The sequence below is a fragment of the Monodelphis domestica genome, chromosome 3, assembly GCF_027887165.1.
Source record: "Monodelphis domestica isolate mMonDom1 chromosome 3, mMonDom1.pri, whole genome shotgun sequence".
NCBI lineage: Eukaryota > Metazoa > Chordata > Mammalia > Didelphimorphia > Didelphidae > Monodelphis > Monodelphis domestica.
Window position 1 is genome coordinate 325,646,782 of NC_077229.1, and position 22,480 is coordinate 325,669,261.

Below are 22,480 nucleotides of genomic sequence, written 5' to 3' on the forward strand. Positions count from 1 at the left end.
CAATACCTTGGAAAACATTAATAACAAAATTCTCTGACAAAGGTTTAATTTTGCAAATATATAAGGAACTAAGTCAAATTTACAAAAAAAATCAATACATTCCCCAATTGACAAATGGTCAAGGGATATGAATAAGCAGTTTTCAGAGGAAGAAATCAAAACTATCAATAACTGCATGAAAAAGTATTCTGAATTTCTCCTGATTAGAGAAATGCAAATCAAAACAACTCTTAGGTACTACCTCATACTTAGCAGATTGGCCAACATGACAGCAAAGGAAAATAATAAATGTTGGAAGGGATGAGGCAAAATTGGGACATTAATGCACTACTGGTGGAGTTGTGAATTGATCCAACCATTCTGGAAGGCAATTTGGAATTATGCCCAAAGGGCCTTAAAAGAATGCATACCCTTTGATACAGCAATACCACTACTGGGTCTGTACCCCAAAGAGAGAATAAGGAAAAATACTTTTACAAAAGTATTTATTGATGTGCTTTTTATAGTGGCAAAAACTTGGAAAATGAGGGGGCATCCCTTGATTGGGGAATGGTTGAACGGTATCTGATAGAGATGGAATACTATTGTGCTTTAAGGAATGAACTGGAGGATTTCTATGTGAACTGGAAAGATCTCCAGGAACTGATGCAGAGTGAAATGAGTAGAACCAAGAGAACATTGTACACGGGAACCAAAACATTTGTGGCATAATCAAATGTAATGGACTTCTAAGACCCAGCACAATCTGAGGGACTTATGAGAAAGAACACTATCCACATCCATAGAAAGAACTGTGTGGGAGCAGAAATGCAGAAGAAAAACATATGATTGATTACATGGTTCAATGGATATATGACTAGGGTTTTGGCTTTAGAAGAATACTATTACAAATATAAGTAACGTGGAAATAGGTTTTGAACAATGACAAATGTATAACCCAGTGGAATTGCTTGTCAGCTCCAGGAGGGGGGAGGGAAGAGAAGGAAAAATCATGAATCTTGTAACCATTGAAAAATATTCTAAAAAATTTAAAAAAATAAAAATAAATAAACTGGATCTGGCTATCTTGTTTGGCTGAATATGCAGTAGCCACTCATGAGTTTGATCTTATTGTTGAACAGAACATAGACTTTGATGAGTTTGATTTCTGACTGCAGCCAATACATCCCTCCTCAGGCAACTCAGTGGTCCCATCTCCAACTTCTGGGGATTGGCTTTCCATGCTAAAACCAGACAGTAAATATGTGATTAGCTTTAGCTATACTACAGATCAGAACTCTTAAGCTCAAGCAATTCACCAACCTTGACTTTCTCAACAGGGATTGTGAGCATGCTCCACTATGCCTGAGGATTGATCTCCTTCCTAAAATGAGGTGCCAGAAATAAACTCAATACTTCATATATGGTCTGACCGGAACAGAGTTCAGCTAGACTATCCATCCTCTAATCCTAGACATTACGCTTCTCTTAATATAATCTATAATTGCATTATCTTTTTTGACTACCATATTCACACTGTTATCTCATATTAGATTTAGAGTCCACCAAAAGCTTCAGATCTTTCCAGACTAACTGCCATCTAATAGCAACTTTAAAGAATAATCTTTGGATATGCTCATTAAGGGACTCCTAGCAATGTTCACATCTTTTTACACAGAATCAATAGAATTTTTGTATTTAAAACACACACCTATGTATTCATCCCAGCACGAACCAGAGTATCACCAGGAATTTCAGAGATAAGAAAAGAATAAGTACAATTTTCTCAACTCTCCCTTACCTGAAGTTTCACCTTTATGTCTGGAAGGCTTTCACAAGCACTATCTTAAATACCACTTTTAGTAATAATATCTTCTCTGTTCTCTAACATAATCACTTGTAGATTATCTTTCTAATTGTGGTGGGAATGGAAATGGTATAAGGTCTAACAGATAATAGTTAGCAGCATATTTTATAATACTATTCCAATATAACATTATAAAAGGTAGCTACAAATCATCATAATAAAAGAAATGCAAATCAGAACTCTAAATTTTGTTTCATACTGAACTAATTAAGCAAAGATAAAAAAAGAAAGGAAATGGTGAAAGTTAGAATAACTACAGGAAGACTGGCACATGAAATCTACTATTGGTGGAGATATGAATTAGCCTAATCATTTCTGAAAGCAATTATAATTATGCTACCAAAAAAGTGAGTAAAATATTCCCTTGACCCAGAGATTACCCTAGTAGGTATATATCTTGAGGTCAAAGAAAGAAAGATATATACACCAAAATAGTCAGTGCAATACTTTCTGTGGTAATCAAGAATTGAAAACTACACTGATGTCAACTGATTGGGGCTAAACAGTTTGTGGTATAGAATGTCATAGAATATTATTGTACAGTAAGAAATGATTAATATGAAAATTTCAACAAAAAATATTCACAATTACTAAACATCACAAATGGAATGCACAATAAGAAAACTGAACTTTGTATAATCAAATAACCAAACAACCTTAATGGGGGAAGTTAGGTGGCTCAGTGCTGGGTCTGGAGTCAGGAAGACTCATCTTCCTGAGTTTAAATCTAGTCCCCGACACTTACTAATTTTGTGACCTTGGACAAGTCATTTAACTCTTTCTGTTTAATCTCTTATCTGTAAAATTAGAGGAAATGGCAAATCATTCCAGTATCTTTGCAAAGAAAATTCTAAACGGGGTCACAAAGAATTTGACATAACTGAAAAAAAAATGACAACAAAAAACCCAGAAGAGTTGAGAGTGCCTCCTCTCATTGGTAGAAGTGGGAAGCCATATAGATTTGTAATAGTGTATACACTGTCAGACTCAATATATTTGTTAGTTTGGTTATGCTGCTTCATACCTTTATTTTTCCTTTTTTTAAATTTATTATGGAAGATAGTTCTTTGGGTAAGGAAAAGGAGAAGTATATATTTGGAAATGAGTATGATCTAGAAACAAAATATATCAATGAAAATATGGTTAAGAAAGAAAATAATTTGACAAGATTTGGTTCCCTGTATCATAATAATAGTAAGTTCAATTTGGATCCATAATGTATGCTGACTCAGTAATGGCTTTGAATGTTAGAAAGTCTGAATGATGAATAATAAATGAAAAATAAATTTAGCATATTACTCTTTCCAGGGATTTGTATTTACCTTTTAAAATTGCCTCCACATGTTAAATCATCATCATCATCATAGATTTTTTTTTAAAAAAGAAAGTTATCTCATAAAGAAACCTTTCAAAAAGATAAAAATTGCTCATCTTGTTCTACCTTAGATTTTTTAAAAGACTATAAGATTTGTTCTTTAGTGTAAGTATTAGCTTGGTATATTTTCCTTCAGACTGTTCTTTAATATTAAAATGATATTTTGAAGTTAAAAATGTTGGCTGAACTGAAGTTATCACAGTTTAAGTTAAGAAATGAAAGGAAAAAAATTGATTCAATAAATCATCCATATAAATGGTAACTAGTAGGCATTTCATTGCTGTTAAAAGAAAGCAGATGATGACTGCTTAAACCTTGGGTCATTGCTTGCTCATATATATTGTCATTATAGTAAGGAAAACTGTATCTTTAACATTCATTTCCATCTTTTCTATTCATCAAGAATGCCAAATTTCATGAAAAATGAATTATTATAACCAAGAAATTAACTTTAAAACAGCAATTTATATGTCTGACAAAAAAATTAGAAGTATTCAATACGAGATCAAACTAGAGAGGCACAAGGTCTCTAGTCAGAGAACTTTTAATTGGTTTTATTGGTTTTAATTGTAATTTCCTGTAGGCCACAATATATAATTGTTTTTTAAAATTCATTCTAAAGTCATTTTTAATTAAAAGGTAAATTATAATGGAAAGTTGTAGAATCTTTTAAAAGAATTTTTTAAATGCTTCAGAAAAAATTATACTTTTTACACTTTAGTCTACAATGATTAAAGCTTAATTCATGTGATTCGATGACTTCTGAGGAAAGGTAAAAATGAATTGGTAATTTAAAAAGTTTACCTATAGGACAAACCCACTAGAACCAAGGCAGTTTATTTTATCCTGACTCTTTTGACCATTTCTTGCTTCTGCTCTTCAGACATAGTTAATAACCATAACATGAATGGAGGTAGGGGTGACAATAAGACCTCTTTTTCTATTTTCCCAAATACAACTGTTAGCACATAGCACATAGCATCAATTGCTCTATCACTGACACTGATAGCTTATAACAGTAATAAAAAGACCAAGCCCTGCCATAATTTTTGACAGACTAAAATGTTACATGTACATTATTCAACTCTACTGATTTTGATCATTTAGGCTACATCTGTAGGGCAGAGTGAAATAAAAAATAGTACTATTTAGATAGGCAGGGTGACTAAATTGGGAAATTCTGAATGGAATGACTATTTAGAACTTCCTCGAATATAATGATTAATGCAATATCCTTCCACTTTGCTTTAATTATGTAGACCTAAATGTAGAAATTAAAATGTATTTTCTTATCTACTAAAAGCTGTATTTACTTTATTACAATATTTCAGAAGCCCTCTCCATTTAGCTTTTTATATTTGACTTGTTTTCTTCAATTCTCTTCCCAGATTCTTTGCCTTACTGTCTACCTTAGGTATAAAGATATGATATATATTTTTAAAAATGTAAACTGATATGGTTTCACCCAACTTTATATGTTTAATTAGGGTTTTTTAAATTTGAAAAAGGAGAAAAATAAAGGTCCAACTGGAGTTTTTGAAGATATGGGTGGAGAAACAAGTCCCTATGTACATTACTGTCATTACAGATTATTATAGCATTTTGTAATCAGTGTTCCCAGTTCATTATTTTGATGTCTTTCTAATGATTACTAGTTTTAATCTTGTTCTTGAAGACACAGGGAAATTAAAGATTTCTGATGACACAGTGGCAGAATCAGAGTTAGAAACCAGGCCATCTAGTCACAACACTACATTCGGGATGCTTGGCCTCCAATTGCCAGTTGGCTCATTATTGAAAAGAAAGAACTACAACCTAAGAAGAAATAAAAGCCTTATTTTAAATAATGTTCACATGGCCCAAGTAAGACACATTAGGCCTAATACTTCCTCTTTTCCCTTTAAATAACAAATTTATTGCTAAAAAACGTGGTATTCACTTTTCTTTCTTCAATTGGAAAATGCTGTTTTTTCCCCCACTAATAAGACCATTGTGCTTATTTTTCAATATTAGGTTCTCTAGAACAACCAAGACACCATAGCCCAAATCAAGAAGCTCTAAGTTGCTTGATGATGATCTCGAAGTTCTTTTTTTTATTCTTAAAACCCTTACCGTCTGCCTTAGAATCAATACTATGCATTGGTTCCAAAGCAGAAGAGCAGTAAGGGGTAGGCAATGGGGGTTAAGTGACTTGCTCAGGGTCACACATCTAGGAAGTGTCTGAGGCTAGATTTGAACATAAGACCTCCATCTCTAGGCTTGGCTCTCAATCCACTGAGCCACCCAGCTGCCCCTCTCTAAGTTCTATTACTATGTAACCCTGTTTCTACCATGAATATTTGTAACCTATTATTCAAAGCATATAAATTCAGATGATACTATAATCATTTCATTAACTTATCTTCATTCCTTTTTTTTAATGGACCTGTGATCTTATCAGTGTAGGAAATGCCAATTAAGTAAGCAATACTCTACTAATGAAGATCCACATCTATTTTGTAATTTATGGTTTCTAAGAATTTGAGGGCATTGAGAGGTTAGTTGACTTGGTCAGGGTCACACAGCTGTTATGTGCCAGATGACTCCAAGGTCAGCTCTATCCACAACACCAAGTGAGATAGAGTAAAAAGAGAAGGCCAAGTATAGAGCTTAGTGGGACACTTTTGGTTGTTTTGGTATAAGAAAAACCAGTATAGGAGACTGAGAAGTTGAATAGATAGGAGCAGAATCAGGGAAGAACAGAGACATGAAAATGTTAGGGTTGAACTACATCCCCTGTAGTTTTAAGATTTTATGATTATCCTTGTTTCCAATCCACATTAGCCATCAATCCTATGTTATCTATGTCAAAACAAATGGGGGGCAGCTGGGTAGCTCAGTGGATTGAGAGCCAGGCCTAGAGAGGGGAGGTCCTAGGTTCAAATCTGGCCTCAGACACTTCCCAGCTGTGTGACCCTGGGCAAGTCACTTAACCCCCATTGCCTAGTCCTTACCACTCTTCTGCCTAGGAACCAATAGATAGTATTGGTTCTAAGATGGTAAATAAGGCTTTTTATTAAAACAAAAAACAAACAAAACAAATAAACAAATGATTTCCTAAAGCATCTCAGTTAATAAATTTGGCACATTAGAAGGTAGCGGCATAGTAACAGTACACCAAACAACAGTCCAGGGATGCAAATGAGCTCTATTATAACAGGGAGTAGGAATTGAGAGAATTAAGTTCAATATTTTATTTTCCTGCAGTCCACAGATACTTCTTTTCCCTCTTGTATTATGAGACCTCTGATTTCACTACAGTGTGATCCTGGGCAACTCATTTAACCCCTATTGCCTAGCCCTTACCACTCTTCTACCTGGGAACCAATACACAGTATTGATTCCAAGACAAAATGCAAGGGTTTAAAAAGAAAAAAAATTCAACTACAGGCCAAAACAAATATGAAAGGAAGTATAGAAGAGGCTCTTCTCTGAATTTAGGAATTATAAAATCCTTGGAGTGCAGGGGAGGTCAAAGCTAAAATATCCAACCACTGGGTGAATTGTAAAATATAAATTAATCAATAGCTGCTAATTGATTTCCCTCTCTCTTACTGAGAGAATGACCTCTTGGTTTAATCAGTGGCTAGAGAGTCTGGTTCTAACTCTGATTCTGTCACTATGTCATCTGAAGTCCTTAATCTTTCTGTAGCTTCAAAACAAAGTTCAAACTAATAGAGGAGCAGGAGAAGAATTAACTATGAATTCTAACTCAACAAAATGCTATACTAATTCATAATGACAATAATGTACATGGGATTGTTCCCTCTAAGCAATATTTTCAGAAATTCTAGCAGGACATTTTTTCCCTTTCTCTTTTCATATTAAGAAAGTTTTGGAAAACACAGAAATATAAAGGCTATGACATTGCACAGAGAAATTGAATAGAAAAAATAATAGCTGACATAAAAAATCCCTTCATAACTGTGGTATATAATAAAGGCTAGGAATCTGGGAGAAAATGGAAATGAAGAAAATGAGTCAAATATAAAGAATGAGGTTTTTAAGTTTTATTCTTTTTTTTTTAAACCTGTACCTTCCATCATAGAATCAATACTGTGTATTGGTTCTAAGGCAGACGTGCAGTAAGGGCTAGGCAATGTGGGTTAAGTAACTTGCCCAGGGTCACACAGCTAGGAAGTGTCTGAGGTTAGATTTGCACCTAGGATCTCCTATCTCTAGGTCTGACTCTCAATCCACTGAGCCACTCAGATGCTCCCCATATTTATTCTTTTAAAAAATCTCTATGGCTCCAGGAGAGGGGAAGGACATGTAACTATGGAAAAATATTTAAAAAAATTTAAAAAGAACTAAAAAAATAGATTTGCCCCAATTAATTATTAATTTCCCAATTAATAGTCAAAAACAAATAGCCATAGGAAAAAATATAAGACCTTACATCAGCACTAAGAAATTGAAGTGGATCCCTGTTAGTTGCAAAGCAACTTAAAACACCACAAATTAACATTATCTATATTATATTGTATTTTTATTAATTTTGTCAAACATTTCTCAGTTACATTTGAATCTAATTCAGGCATCACTAGGGAATTTTGTTGGCTTGACATTTCTACTTTGAACCATAGGTGGGCATAAAATATGAGCTGGATGTGTGAGCATCAGTGCAGGAACATTTCTATTGACTCTTTCCTTTTCCCTCAAGCCAATTATATATTTAGCTTAATCATGAGATGAAAAAAATTCATGAAATGACATTTTTCTGTTATTACAAAAAATTTTCCATGTTAAAAGTAGTCTTAGTTTTTTTTTCTTTAAGAGGTAGGGCTAATAGGAATGCTTCCTGAGAAGTATGTTGGCATACCTGATCCATATCTTATATCTGACACCAAAGATCATCTAACAGGCTAAAACATAGTCCCTGTGCCCATCACTTCAAAAAGGCAATGCTGCCAGTACTATACTTTCATGATATTAAGGAAGACTGAAATACATATCTAAATACCATGGATGATCATTTTCTAATCTGTTCTCCTCATTCAAGTTAGTTTCCTCAAATTTAAGTTAATCTTTTAAAAAGCAAGTAAATAGAATAAAGATAAAGAATGTTTCAGCTAAATTCCTGTCCACATAAATCTTTTCCAAATACTGAAAACTCACCGCTTCTAATATATCATTAGGTCCATGGGGTGAGAATCAAATGAAAGATTTAGAGGTGTGCAGTTAAAGCTTGAAATTAGGTTTAACAAGAGATGCAAAAAAAAAAGAGATACAGTACTAACATAATCAAAAGATTAATGTTGTTTGTAATTGGTAATCACTGCTTTAATGCAAAAAGCAATGATAATATAAAACTAAAAGCATTAATGAGCAGTTAAGGAAGTAAGTGAAATTTACCATAGGAAATCAATATAAATCTTTTTATTGCAGGAAAATTAAATGACAAGCTAAGATAAAAATAAAGAGATGGAGAATTTGAGAAACTTCATGAATATATGCCCCTGAGATTCAGAGAACAGGGAACAAGTTCACCTCCATTAAGGACCTCAGCTCCTGCAATAAAATGTTTCATTTCCTCCTACTGCTACCAACTAAGTGCTAAGAAACCCTGACCAGTCCCTCTAAATGTAAACTTATGATAATTACAGTGGGAAAATAATGGGACAATTTTCAAAATAATCTCTAGATATGTTCATTTTCTCTCCACCTCTCTTAAATTCTTGTAGATGATATTCCTATGGACTCAATGCACCCTACCTTTCACTCTATTATTTGCATTATTCTACCTACTCAATTCAACCTTTCTAGTATTCTACTCTATTATACTCTTAGCATCTTTACAATTCCATAGACTCATGATAAGTGTTTGATGCTATTTTGTTTTAATAAACTAATAATTTTAGATACACAATTCAGTGGATTTTGAAGCTTCATCATCTTACTATTCTCATTCTAATAATTATAAGCAATGTAATTTAGTCAACTTTTTAAAAAGTTCCATATCATAAAAACTTCTCAGCAGCATCTTGTATGACTACACCTGCCCAGAAGCCAAAAGTTCTGCTGTAACCATTAATGGGCAGAAAACTGCCTAGGTTTGAGATGCTGGTCAGAAATACTCCAAAATAGCACTCTGTTCTGAATTTGCAATGGGTTTGGATTAACAGTGCCAAGTCTCATTCTGTTTAATTTCTACCAGAGGAATATGGCAGGATGTTACACCTCCCATTGTACTGACTTTCCAATCCTAGTCATCTGGTTTCACCAATTTCATTTGCAAGCCATATGCCCATATGTTACCCTCCTTAAATACATATTACCATTTTAATATCTTGCTTCTCTCTAGGACTACTTCATTTCCTAATCCATTAAAATGTGCCTTCCTGGGATACCCATCATATTCTCAAAGTTCCCTATAACTCTTTTACTTTTCAGAAAGTCTCATTAAGTAATACTAGTGATGTTTATATGGCACATTCAAGTTTGTAAAGCACTTTAATTAAATTCTCTCATTTGGCTGTTGCTGTGAGTCAAAAGCTGTAAGTATCCCTATTTTACTGATGTTCAGATAAATTAAATAAATTGATTATTATCACACAACTTAAGTGTCAGAGGTCTGTCTGAATCATGTTTCCAATATTTCACTTTCTACCTTCTTTTGAATTTCCTTCCATTGAATTTAAACCTGAATGTCTCCTAAGCTATCACATTCTTTCCAACAGTGCCCCTTTCTTCTTTGACCTCCCCAAACTAAGAACAAAAACAAGCTGTAGACTTACTCCTTACTCCTAACTGCTATTTTCAGACCATTCCTCTAGCACAAACTTTCCATAACCTTTTCTCTTTTAAGGTTCATGCTGTTAAGTAACAATAATGAAATGCCTTTACAGCATTAAAGTTTTTAAAGCATTTAGGTACATCCTTTCATTTGAGTGACTCAACAATTCTAAGATAAGTCCTCCAAGTACCAAGTACTCCCATTTCACATCAGTCACTGCCAGACTCAGTCTTTGTCCCCACTCCATCCTTTGCTCTGTTCTGTGGGTACTTAAATATTCATATTGACAATCCCATAACAATTTGAACACAAAATTCCTTAGCATTAATGATTTCTATACATGTTCTGAAGTCTTATAAAGAGTATAGTGATACCTTAAACCTTGCTATTAACCAGAACTGAAAAATCTGTAATATATAGAACCTAGAAATTCTTCATTCTCACCACAATTCTCTATTCTTTTACCTCTCTCTTTGACCTACAGTAAATGTATATTCTTTAACATTATATATATCCATCTTTTTCTTTGCCTCATCCCTATTTTTCTTTTCCATCTCCCTTAGTATGATTTAATTTATCCCTATATTCAGCTGTAATCAGTGATCTTCCACTTTAATTCTGTTGCCCTAGAATTCCCTGCCCCTCTTTCCTACTTTTCTGGGCTTCAGATCCTCATCTCTTTTATTACCCCTAACATCACATTCTTCTGTACCTTCTCAGGGCTTTAGAATATTATGGAAAGTGAGGAAATCATTAAATGCAGCTGTCATAAATTTGTGTACAAAGCTTGAAGTGGGCCTTTACTGCTACTCAACAACAATTCTAACTTCACCAAATGCCATTTCTAACTTTTCACACCCAACATTCCAAATCTTTTTTCATTTTCTTTAACTTTACTCTCATACTTAAAACCTTATATTTCACTGTGAAAACTGTCAATCAACCTGGCCTCCTATATTTTATTCTCCAAAATTTCTCAATATCATCAACCATTTTCTTCTCTATAAATAAAAGACAAGGTATTTGCCTTTCCACTAGGGCAGTGATGGCAAACCTATGGCATAGGTGGGTGCCAAAGATGGCACACAGACTACACTCTGTGGGGATGTGGCTGCCCTCGCCTCTCTGACCCCAGTTTATTACTATAAAGGCAGAGAGACTTGGGCAGAGTTGCTCCCTTCCCCCTCTTCACCATGTCTGGTGACATTTTTTCACATCACCCACCTCTCTGCCTAGCAGCCCAATGAGAGCACATAGTGGGTAAGGTGAATGGCTACAAGAGGCAGAGCTGGAGGGGAACAGAGCACTTGGGCCACACCCCTTCCCCTCTCTACACTTGCTGCCTCTCTACCCAGCAGTCCAATGGGAGTGCTTTCTCCCTCCCCTGTGGGTAGAGCAGAGTTTGTGCCTAGCACTTGGTGGGGGAAAGGGGTACAATACATGATCTGGGGAGTGGGGTGGGGGCAGGGCCTGGAATTCCATCTCTAAAAGGTTCACCATCCACTAGGGCTACATGAATACTCTCTTCAAGTAATTTTACAGAGATCTTTGTTTAAGCTCCATCCTTAGGCAGGAAACTGAAAATACATTTTTATATTTAATACTTTCCTAAATATATCAATATTGTGTTCTTAGAACATATAATACTTGCTCTTTAGTGTAGTGTTTCAAATGTTCTCTATTGGGCAGTGTTCCAAAGGTTTAGAAAGTTAACTTTTTGGTAGCAGAACTTAAAAATGAAACATGATTAAATTTTATCACTCTATTAATTAGTAACCTGGCAATCTAAAATAAGAGAATTTTTATTTTATATATATCTTTGACAATGGAAACCTAATTTCCTAAAGGTATAAGAACATTTTTTACCTTTCTATTATTTGAGAATATTGATTTTATTATTTTCTACCTGTAGTTAGTATTTTTAGGATCTTTTTGATGATGTCCCTAGCAGAATCACAATTATAGCATGTGATATTCTACTGACTTGTAAAAATATTTGTTTCACTATTACATACCTTGAAGTTGCTATTTCCACTTTAGTTCTTGCCATAGCAGCTGCCCTTTGTGCACCCTCTATGGCTCGGTCCACCTTCTCCCTTGTTTTTGTGTTTCTTATTGGTATAAGCTGCTTCCTTATTCCACGGACCAGAACGTTATTTTTATATTTTCCCTCTTCTTTTGAGCCATCAGGAAACACTGTACATCCATAACCATGCCTCTTGTTATTGAGCCATTCTCCTTCATACTTCATTCCATTTGAGCGCTCACTAATGCCAAAACCATTTCGTTTGTCATTCTTCCATTCTCCCATGTAAGCTTCTGTTGTAGTAGCATCAACATGGTCTTCCATTGGGTAATAATCACAATCACCATCTCCAAAACTAATTGTTGAGTTGGCATCACTGGAGCTAATTCTGCTCATAGCTGCATCACTGCGGACAGAGCTACGCTTACTTGAGATGGATGATTTGGATTCAGATTTTCTAAGTTTCATACTACCAAGGAGGGATCCTCTTCTAAATAAGCCTCCTTTTTTCTTACTAGTCATTAATTCAGCATCAGTATGGAAATTCAAGACAAACCCACCTCTTGTTCCAGCTGGGCTATCAGAGGTAATGTCATGGAGTACACTGCCATTGCTCTGTTCACTGCGCAGAGAAGCCAGAGATGTTCGAAGGGGTGAGCGGATCACAGTAGCCATGCCATAGGGCACGCTTTGGCGCACCCCGTATCCATGCCGCATCCCTCCAGTCCATTGTCCCTGATAAGTACCTTTGAAAAATCAAGGCAAATAAACAAAGCACAGAATGAGTTAGTTTAGATAAAGGAAATGAAAAAAATTATTATCTAAAGACACTATTACTTTTACTAGATTTAGTAACAATGAGCCAATACAAATTTATAATGTATACAGGGAGAAAAAGAAAATGGGTTTATCTAGGCCTTGAGGTATTATTAAAAAATTCATGTTAAACTATAATATCTACTCAGCTTTCTGGTCTACTTTATGAAATTTTGTGATTTCAAATTTTAGTTTTCATGCTTTAAGAAACTGTCCTTATTTTCAAAAACCCTATAGCTACCTTTTCATATATCACTTTAAACCTGAAAGGCAGCATAGAACAATGGATCCAAGACTGGTTTACTGTCAGGAACATCTGGGATTAAATTCTGCTTTTAAGAGGTACCAGCTGTGTAACTATGGGGAAAGTCATTTACTTTTTCATCAAACCAGGCAAATCTCTAATTCTGCAAATTACAGATGTGATGAATGGAGCTGCCATATTAGAAAGTCATACATACACTGAGAACAGCCTTAAGTGTCTTAAAACATTTGTAGGGAAACAATGAACTACAGAAGAAAAACTGCTTTCAAATTATGAAGCTGTAACTTTGAAAGACCAGATCCCTCTGCAGAATCATCTCCAAGATTGATAGTAAGGACAATAACAGAATAGGAAATATATATTGTCTGAACTGTATTGTGCTAATTCCATTAGAAAACAAACCCTTTGTTAAGATTACACATGGATACCAGGATTAAGATTTCTCATTAGCCACAATGCTTTTGGGGCAGCTTGATTTTCCTGAATTTCTGTTTCCTTGTCTCAGTCACTCAATAAACATTTATCAGGTATCAATTTGCAGGCATATATGGCAGCTAGATAGTGTAGAGCCTGGAATCGGGAAGACTCATCTTCCTGAGTTCAAAAATGACCTCAAACACTTACTAGCTATGTGACCCAGGCAAGTCATTTAATCCTGTTTGCCTCAGTTTTCTCATTTGTCAAATGAGTTGAAGAAGGAAATGGCAAGCCATTTCAGTATCTTTGCTAAGAAAACCCCCTAAAGGAGTCAGGAAGAATCCAACATGAAACAAGTGAACAAAAGCAACACAATGCTTCAATGATTTTGGACTTTTTTGGACTATTCCATTATGTCCTCAAGCCATCTTTTCCCCCTTTCCACCTCCCTTCTCTGCCTTTTCAGTTTCCTTTATGTTGTCTTGCCTAATGTCCTTACTAGCTGGGTGACCCTGGGCAAGTCACTTAAACCTATTGCCTAGACCTTGACACCTCTGTCTTGGAACCAATGCTTAGTATCTGGAAAAGGCAATGGCAAACCACTCTGGTATCTTTGATAAGAAAACCCCAAGTGGGATGACAAAGATCAGAAAAAAATGAAATTATAACAACAAAACCAAGAGCGGGTTTTTTTTAATGTTACTGAGGCATAACAATAAGGCTCAGCTTCCATTTTTGCTATAATATTTATGCAAAATATATCTGGGGAGTTATGTAATTATTTTGCTCCATTGTGAGAAAGTTAAATATTTAGGTTAGCTTAAATCATAAAGAATTTCTTCTCTTTTAACACACTTCTTGGTTTGAGTGTCTCAATTCTGGTATTTTAAAGGAAGGTTTCCTTTGCTGATTCTTCATTTTTCCATTAGTCTTTCTTACTCAGAATTCAATATTAGGTCTCTCAAGCATTTCTTTTTTTCAGATATTTCATCTGTTCATTCCCAAGGCTTCAAATACACTAGCACACAGCAGCTCCCAGAAATATACCTCCAGCCTTGACCACACCCTTTACTATCTATAGAGTATCCTCAAATGAAAGTTACTAGCATAGTCATCTCAAGTTAACAGATTATATCTTTGGTATCACCAAACAGAACACATTTCCCCTTCATTTAAACATCTACTAAACTATTATTCTCTTGTCCACTTATTATCTAACCCCTCTCTTCACCCATAATGACATTATCCTAGTTTGGGTTCTTAGAATTCACAGGGACTACTGCAATAGGCTCTTAATTGATCTCCCTCCCTCTAATCTTTCTCTTCAACCCAAAGTGATATTCCTAAAGCTCAGATGTGCCATTCCCCCATTAAGTAAACTAGAGTAGCTCCATATTACCCCAAGGAGCAAATATAAATTCTTCTATTTGGCGTTTAAAGTCATTTACAATCTAGATCCAGCCTTCTTTTACAGACTTAATTACTTCCCTTTAGATAGTCTAAATCCCATTCAAACAGGTCTATCTATTCACTGTACAAGATGCTATATTTCCAAGCCCAATGGCTTTACACAGTTCCTTAAGCCTGGAATGCTGTCCTTTTTCACCCTCTGCCTCCTAGCATATGGAACAACATCCTTCAAAGCTTAGCTCAAGCATCACCAGTTGTCTTGAATCTTGCAATTCATAGTGCCCTCTTCCTTGGAAACTACTTTGTATATATTTTGTATTTACTTATATTTGTACACGTTCCCTTCCCCACAAGCTCGTTGAAGGCAAGAATTGTTTTATTTTTGCATCTGTATCTCTTGTGTCTACAAAGAATCCAGTGCGTGATGTATAGAAGGCATTTAGTAAATATTTGTTGAATGGATAACATTATTCACTAATCTGCTCCAAACCTCTCTTTGTTTTTTGCGGGGTCATACATAGCAATTAAATACAGTTTCCCTTTAAATCATACCCTTATTCAAATCTCTTCAGAACCAACTATTAAATTATCTCACGTCCTGGTTCTCATCTCCCACCTGTTCATGCATAAATACTTATTTTCTTTTTGTACCTAAGTTTTTTTCTTCTTTCCTCTCCTTCATAATTCTGATAAAAGTCTATTTAATATTCCATTGCAGAATCATATACCCTGTGTCCTTCTAATAGCTATTACAAATTCCCTCTCTTTGTGAGGCATTCTGAAATTATTTAATAACATCCATTCATGAATATATGTATATATTTAGATATAGGTTTAGATATAATTATGGGTATGCTAATTCATTTTCATCTGTCTTATTCCTTTCATCTTACCTCTCCATCTTGAGGACAGGAATCACTTCTTTTTAATATAAAATAGTTCTTAGTTGGGTGTCATATTATCTATAAGTACTCAATAAATGTGATCATAAATATGTTTTCTTATTATAGTTTGAAATCTTCTAAATAAATGTAGCTCAATAGAAAATATATTACCCCAAATATAACTTACCTTAAATCCCTAAGAAAAGCTTAATTCATGATATGCATATTTAGTTCAATATTTAGCCACTGAAAATGCTCATGTTTCTACTTTTTCACCTGATTTAAACATCAAAGAAAGTTATACATGCATATACTTCAAACCACCCAACACAAAGTAATGTAGCACTATATCTAAAGTACAACAAAGAAATGAACTATCAACATTACAAAACACAATACAGGGAAGCTTCATGGATATTCAAGGTTTTAGCAATTTTTAAATAAATGCTTTTTGCTCTTTTTTAAATACTGAGCTTTATCTGAAATACTTTAAATTCTGTTACTAACTTAAAACTAGTGTCTTCTATTTGTGAAAATCAACAGTGGAGATAAAAAAAATGTGACATATTTTTTGATTCTTAGAAGGAAATGGATACCCATGAGAATGTAAAAACCAGGGCAATTATTCTATTATCTTCATGAGTTGATCAGAATCTTTTTTTTTTTTTTACTAGGGTGATGAAATCAAAGTCAACTCTTCTAAATAGGACAGAGAAAACCTACACATGGATTACACTCCAAGGCCTTTCCTATCCATCCCCAAATAAAATTTTAATGATATTTTTGGTATTTTAAAAAACAGTTCTAACCATATTATTCATTTTAGCTCATAAATATGTTATGTATATAGTCTTAAAGGTCTAGCTTTCTTTAGTTTTGTAATCATAACTTAAAAATTCTCAGTCTTAATTAGCAAAATTCCTTTTGACTCCTAACTGTAAAATCATTATTTCTGTCACTGTTCTGGATAGTTTGACTATACATTTCCAAAATACTGCATGTACTGTCTTCTTCAGCAACTGCATTTTCCATTCTCATGAAAGAATTTGTGTCACATATACACATTAACATCATGAAAATGATGGGCTGAGGTAAGCATTTGTATTAGGAAATTTATCACTGGAGATAGTAATTTAGAATCCACTATTTCATGCTAGAGTTTTTTTGGAATGAGGGCAACATTATCTAGAAAATTTAACTCACCATTTTCCTTTGCTTGTGTACAGAGTAGAAGACATCTAGATTAACAGTAAAACCTGGCCAATCTAGTGATTATAAAATATTTTAAATATTTCTTGCAATAATATTCAGTTTGTGGTTCTTGAACAAGATACCCTGGAAAAATGTTTCTCCTATTCAGACTTACAACATTTTTGTGGAAAATCAAAATAATTACAAAACTTAATGAAAGGTATTAAGTGCTTATATGGTACTTTAAAATTAAGTAATTAATTAGAAACATTTTTAGAAAAATAACAATATTACAAATTATATACAATACTGTTAGTTTAGCTGTTTCATTGACCCCTATTTTAAACCATTCCTAATTGTGTTCATTTGATTATGGCAGGTACCTGGTTCAAATCAATTTTAATCACAGTTTGATTTTAAACTTTCTCTGCAACATATATGTATGCCACAAGTGAGTAGAAATAGCTTCTTGAAAGTTTTTTCTCAACAGTAATGTTTTATGATGGGTAGAAACCAAAGGAAAAGACAAAATGTGCAAAAGTAGTAATAGATAATTAGGTAGTGTAGTACAGTGGAAAGGACACTGGCTCTGAAGTCAGGGAACCTGAGCTCATGTTCCACCTCTGATCTGATTACCTGTAGGAATTTGGTCACGTCAGTTCCTTCATATATGTAAAATGAGGGGATTGAACTACATTAGATGTCCTAGAGTTCTGGTTCAGTTCTTGATCTATGATTCCTGATAAGTGAAAGTCAGTAAGAGGACATCTAAGAAAAGGGGTACTTTAAAATTAAGTAATTAATTAGTGAAATTTTATCTTAATTAACATGCTGAGTTTTTAGAGAACATTTCCTACTTTAGATAAAATGGTCTAGACTCAACAATACTCACGAATATGTTACTGATTTTTAAGAAAAGTAATGAGATAGTCTTCGTATAGAACTACTATAAAATACAGCACAGCAGAGAGGTAAGAGCCCTGAATTCAGAATCAAAGGACCTTGATTTGAATTTAAGTTCAGCCACTTACTACTTATTTAGCCATGGATAAATAGCTTAACCTTTCTGATTTTTAGTTTTCTAATTTATAGGATGAAGATGCTGATAATACTTGAACTTTTCCCACCATATCATGATGACTTTGACTTTTATGGAAAACCAAAATAATTACAAAACTTAATAAAAGTCATTGAGTGCTTACATGATTGAAGACACAAATGTAAAGCATATGCAAAGACAAAAACAGAAATATCTACTCTGATTCTGTTTATAAATAATATTTGGAAGGAGCTGAAAGTCTTAGAAAAAGATTTTCAAGGTTGATTATATTTTTTATCTTGAGAAAACTTTTATAAAAGGTATGTCAGTATTCTTTAGTTCAGACACACCAGTTGAATTTGTACACAGCAACAGTGGCTATGGCAAGTATGTTATTGCTATACATCATCTGATCTATCTGTTCTCTTCTCTGTCTCTGCCTCTCTCCCTCAAGAGATTGAGCCATGTTGTGAAGTTAAGTTTCATGATACTGTGATGTCTGATATAAAAGTCCCAAAATTAGTATTAAACAATAAACAGTACTAATGTAGATAGGAAGACTTAATAAAAAGCTACATTGAATACCTACTTCAATATTATGTATATTAAAATTTTTCCTATGTTTTTTGTTCTGTAGTTACTAGAAAATGATACAGATTTTAGAGATCATAATGGCCTAAATTTACAGACTTTAGAATACACTTTCGTATCAGTTTAAATTCATTTAGAGTAATTCATAGTTTATAACCATGTTTTTCAAAAATGAGGAACAGGAACTATATCTTCCTTCCTCCAATCACTAATCTTTTTTTACTGTCTCCTAAGAATTTTAATTATTAGAAAAACTACAAGAAATAACTCATAAAAATTTTAACAATGTATGAGAATATTAGAGTAATGAAATACACTTAGTAAATAAATCTCACATTCAATTATGGAGCTTTGAATAGAAAACTACCTGGTAATGGCTTAATTGATATTTGAGCATCCATTTTCAGAGTGTACACATCTGACCTTAGAATTCAAATAAAAGGGAACTGATAGCTAACATTTATATAGTGCTTACTATGTGCCAGCCTAAGCACTTTACAATTATTTTCTCATTCGATCCTCTCAACAATCCTGAAAAGTAGGTGTCCCTATTTTACAGAAGAGGAAACCGAGGCAGAGATTAGGTGACTTGGCCAGGGTCACACAGTGACTGAAGTATCTGAAGCTGTATTTAAACTCAGCTCTCCCTGATTCCAGGCCCAGTGCTGTCTCTATTGCACCACCTATAAGCCTACAAAATGATGCCATTTATAGGAACCATGGAACCCCTCTTTCGCAATCCTTCTCTTACTCATCCCCCAAATACACGAAAATAATTTCCTAGCCCTAAATAACTACAATAACCTAAAAAGTAAAGGTTAGATAGTTTATGTATGGAACATGCAAAGGAATTGAACTTCCAGTTTAAAGGCTAATGCCTTTCTCTTAATGTAAGTGGCAACTATATAAGCTTCCACATAGGCAAGTATGAATGAGGCTCAAAGGAGTTTGAGGTGCTATCACAACAATATCTAAAATTTCCAAGAGTTCTTAATGCTTAACATAAACTCTTAGATATGACTTGGCCTCAAAATAATAATTGGTTAAAATTGGTAATATTTATCATCATTCAGACTATTACGTTATTAAGACTATATGGGAGATTTCTCCAGCTAAACTTTCTAATACAGACAATTGATTTACCTTAATGATTTATATTTTTCTTAACTCCAATGTTAAGGAATAATTTGCCTTATCAACAAGAAGGGTATTTATATGCACGTTAACATAAGTTTATTCATTGCCTTCTATGGCATTTAGGCTACGACTAGAAAAATATTAGTGATTTCACTGTTGGCATTTTGAATGAGTAATCTGGATTCTTTCTAATTCAGTCATTACAACCCTAGGCAAGGGATAGGGATATATATTTTTCCTACTTCGGAAATTTTTTGTTTTTCACCAGAGGATAAAGGTTTAAAAATTGTTTTTTTTTTTAATTAGGTAATTCCTATTTAGAGCTCCAGTACAGCAATAAATTATGCTAGTTTAAGAGACTAATTTGCGAACTAAGTTTAAATGATATTTGGGACCTCTTCCCCCCTCCTCTAAAGTGTGCTGGGATTAATTTCTCTTCCCCGATATCTACAATACGGCACAAGGTACTCAATAAGGCATAATATCTGAGGCTCCACTCCTCCATTGCTGGGCTCTTTTTCCCACTTCGGAGTATTAACAAGGGCTGGAACTGAAATATTGTCTGAAGCCAGACTAGTCTGGGAAAGACTACAGGTCTCCAGAGCAACATGCCGGGCCTAGGGGCCGCCAAGCCCTCGGGCTTTCAAGTGCGCTCGATCTCTCTCCAGAAGAGTGCTTGGGAGAGGGTTTGGGACAGATCGGGAACGTAATGTGACAATCTCAAGTGACAGTCCCCTTCCATATCAGCTCTCCCGGGCCAGAGCTCTGCGCGGGGGTGGAGGCTGGCCCTCCAGCCTTCCCTTTGGCAGTGAGGACCTGACGTTATGTCAGGTACATTCAAGCCACGTAACCCCAAGGAGTGGACACACTGCCTCCTCCAGGATTGAGGGAAGGACGGAAAGGTATATAGACCATAACCCCAAGTGCACCGTTCCCAAACCAAAGCAACTCTCCCCCCACCTTTTTTCTTGGATGTTGAGGAGGGTAGCAGGGCATTGCTAAGCAGTACAAGGCGATTCAGGTGTTTGGGGCAGCTTTCCTGGCACGTGTGTGTATGTGTGTGCGCGCGCCGAGCCCTCCTCACTCCCAGTCCAGCCGCCTTAGTTGGCTCCGAGACTAGGAAGCGAAGTGCCTGTTGGGCTTGTACCATAGCACCTTTTGAGGACATACACACGGCCGTATGGACACAGACACACAGAACTCCCGCGAGCGCAGCTCACCTCCGTCGCCGTAGGTCTCCACGCCGTACCCGTCCTGCAGCCCGTTACTCCAGGTGCCCTCGTAGCGGGCGGGGGTACAAAGGCTCTGCCGGACCCCATAGCGCCCTTTGAAGCCGTGCGACCACTCCCCCCGGTACATCCACTTGCCCTTCGTCTCCACGCCCAGCCCGTGGCGCTTCCCCTGCGCCCAGTAGCCCTGGTACGTGTTGCCGCTGGGCCAGGTGTAGCCACCTACAACCTCGAAACCGTGGGACCAGGAGCCCGAGTACTCCCCCTGCCCCTTGGGCCCCGTGCAGATTCCGTGCCCGTGCGCCTTGCCCTCCTCCCAGCCGCCGCAGTAGGTGCCGCCATCGTCGAAGTCGAACCTTCCGCCCGTCATTCAGGGGGCTGCCCAGGCGCGCTCCGCGCTGGGGCACGGACACCGAGGGCACGGGGCACTGCAGGGTGTACGCCGGGGCCGGGCGGGTGGGCGAGCCGACAACACCGCCCCGGGCAGCTCGCGCCTCTTCAGTCCCCAGTCCGACGCTGCCCCCGTCCACCCTAGTCTTCCCTCGTTTCCCCGCCACCGTCTCCTCCTCCTGCCTCCGGCACCGCGGGCGTAGCCACCGCCACCTCCTCTTCCTCCTCCTCTTCCCAAGCCACCTCCTCAGCCAGCCTTCAGCCCAAGAGGACAGCCAAGCCTCAAACACCGACCTTCAGCTGCTCTCCGCCCACGTGAACCAGGGCACCGCCCCTCGTCCCCTCCCCGAGTTTCCCAGGCCAGGCCCTTCTGCGCCCCCACCCCTCAGTCCGCTTCTTCTTCCAGCTCCAACCCCTCCGGTGGCTGTCGCCTCCCTGGCGGGAGTGGTCGAACTGGTTCCTGCTGCCAGCCTTTGCTTTCACCTCTTCTGTTGCCTCAGTGGGAACGAGAGTGTGTCTGGTGTAGTCACGAGTAAGAATTGGTGTTTGTGCTTGTAGGTGTGCACGTGTGCCTCTATGTGTTGGAGCGGGGAGGCGGAGGAACCTTCTCTGTGTACTGACTTGGACGTTTGCGCCAGGTTAATCTCTTCGCGAATGTTGATTAAACACCTCCTATGAGGGGCGCCACGTCAGGCTACGGTCTCTATTTGAATGCAAACTCTTTGTGTAAGGCTTTAGTTACATCATTTTGGTGTTTCAATACACTTATGGTTGCAGCTGTTTTCGTATTTAATCAAATGCAATAAATTTTTTGTTCATTCAACAAATATTTATGAAGTGTAACCAGGTAACCAGGGCAGCTAGGTGGCGCAGTGGATGGAGTGCCGGGCCTGACCTCAGCAAGTCATCTTCCTGAGTTCAAATGTGACCTCAGACGCTCACCAGCTTTGTGACCCTGGGCAAGTCGCTTAATCCTGTTTGCCCCAGTTTCCTCACCTGTAAAATGAGCTGGAGAAGAAATTAGCAAATCACTCCAGTATCTTTGCCAAGAAAACCCCAAAAGGGATCGTCAAGTTGTGCACAATCAGG

At 36.4% G+C, this 22,480-nt stretch overlaps 1 protein-coding gene across 5 annotated transcripts in view; it reads right to left on the bottom strand.

Annotated features, from left to right (window-relative positions):
• Positions 1-21,514, bottom strand: part of JPH1 (junctophilin 1) — a 94,389-nt gene extending 72,875 nt beyond the window's left edge. For all 5 annotated transcript variants that reach the window (XM_007486942.3, XM_007486944.3, XM_007486943.3 and 2 more), the window contains exons 1-2: positions 20,993-21,514; positions 12,012-12,768 (exon numbers count right to left, since the gene is read on the bottom strand). In XM_007486942.3, the coding sequence (XP_007487004.2) occupies positions 12,012-12,768; positions 20,993-21,371 (1,136 nt within the window). In that variant the 5' untranslated portion in view covers positions 21,372-21,514. The remainder of the gene's footprint in view (positions 1-12,011; positions 12,769-20,992) is intronic.
• Between the last annotated feature and the right edge of the window lie 966 nt (positions 21,515-22,480).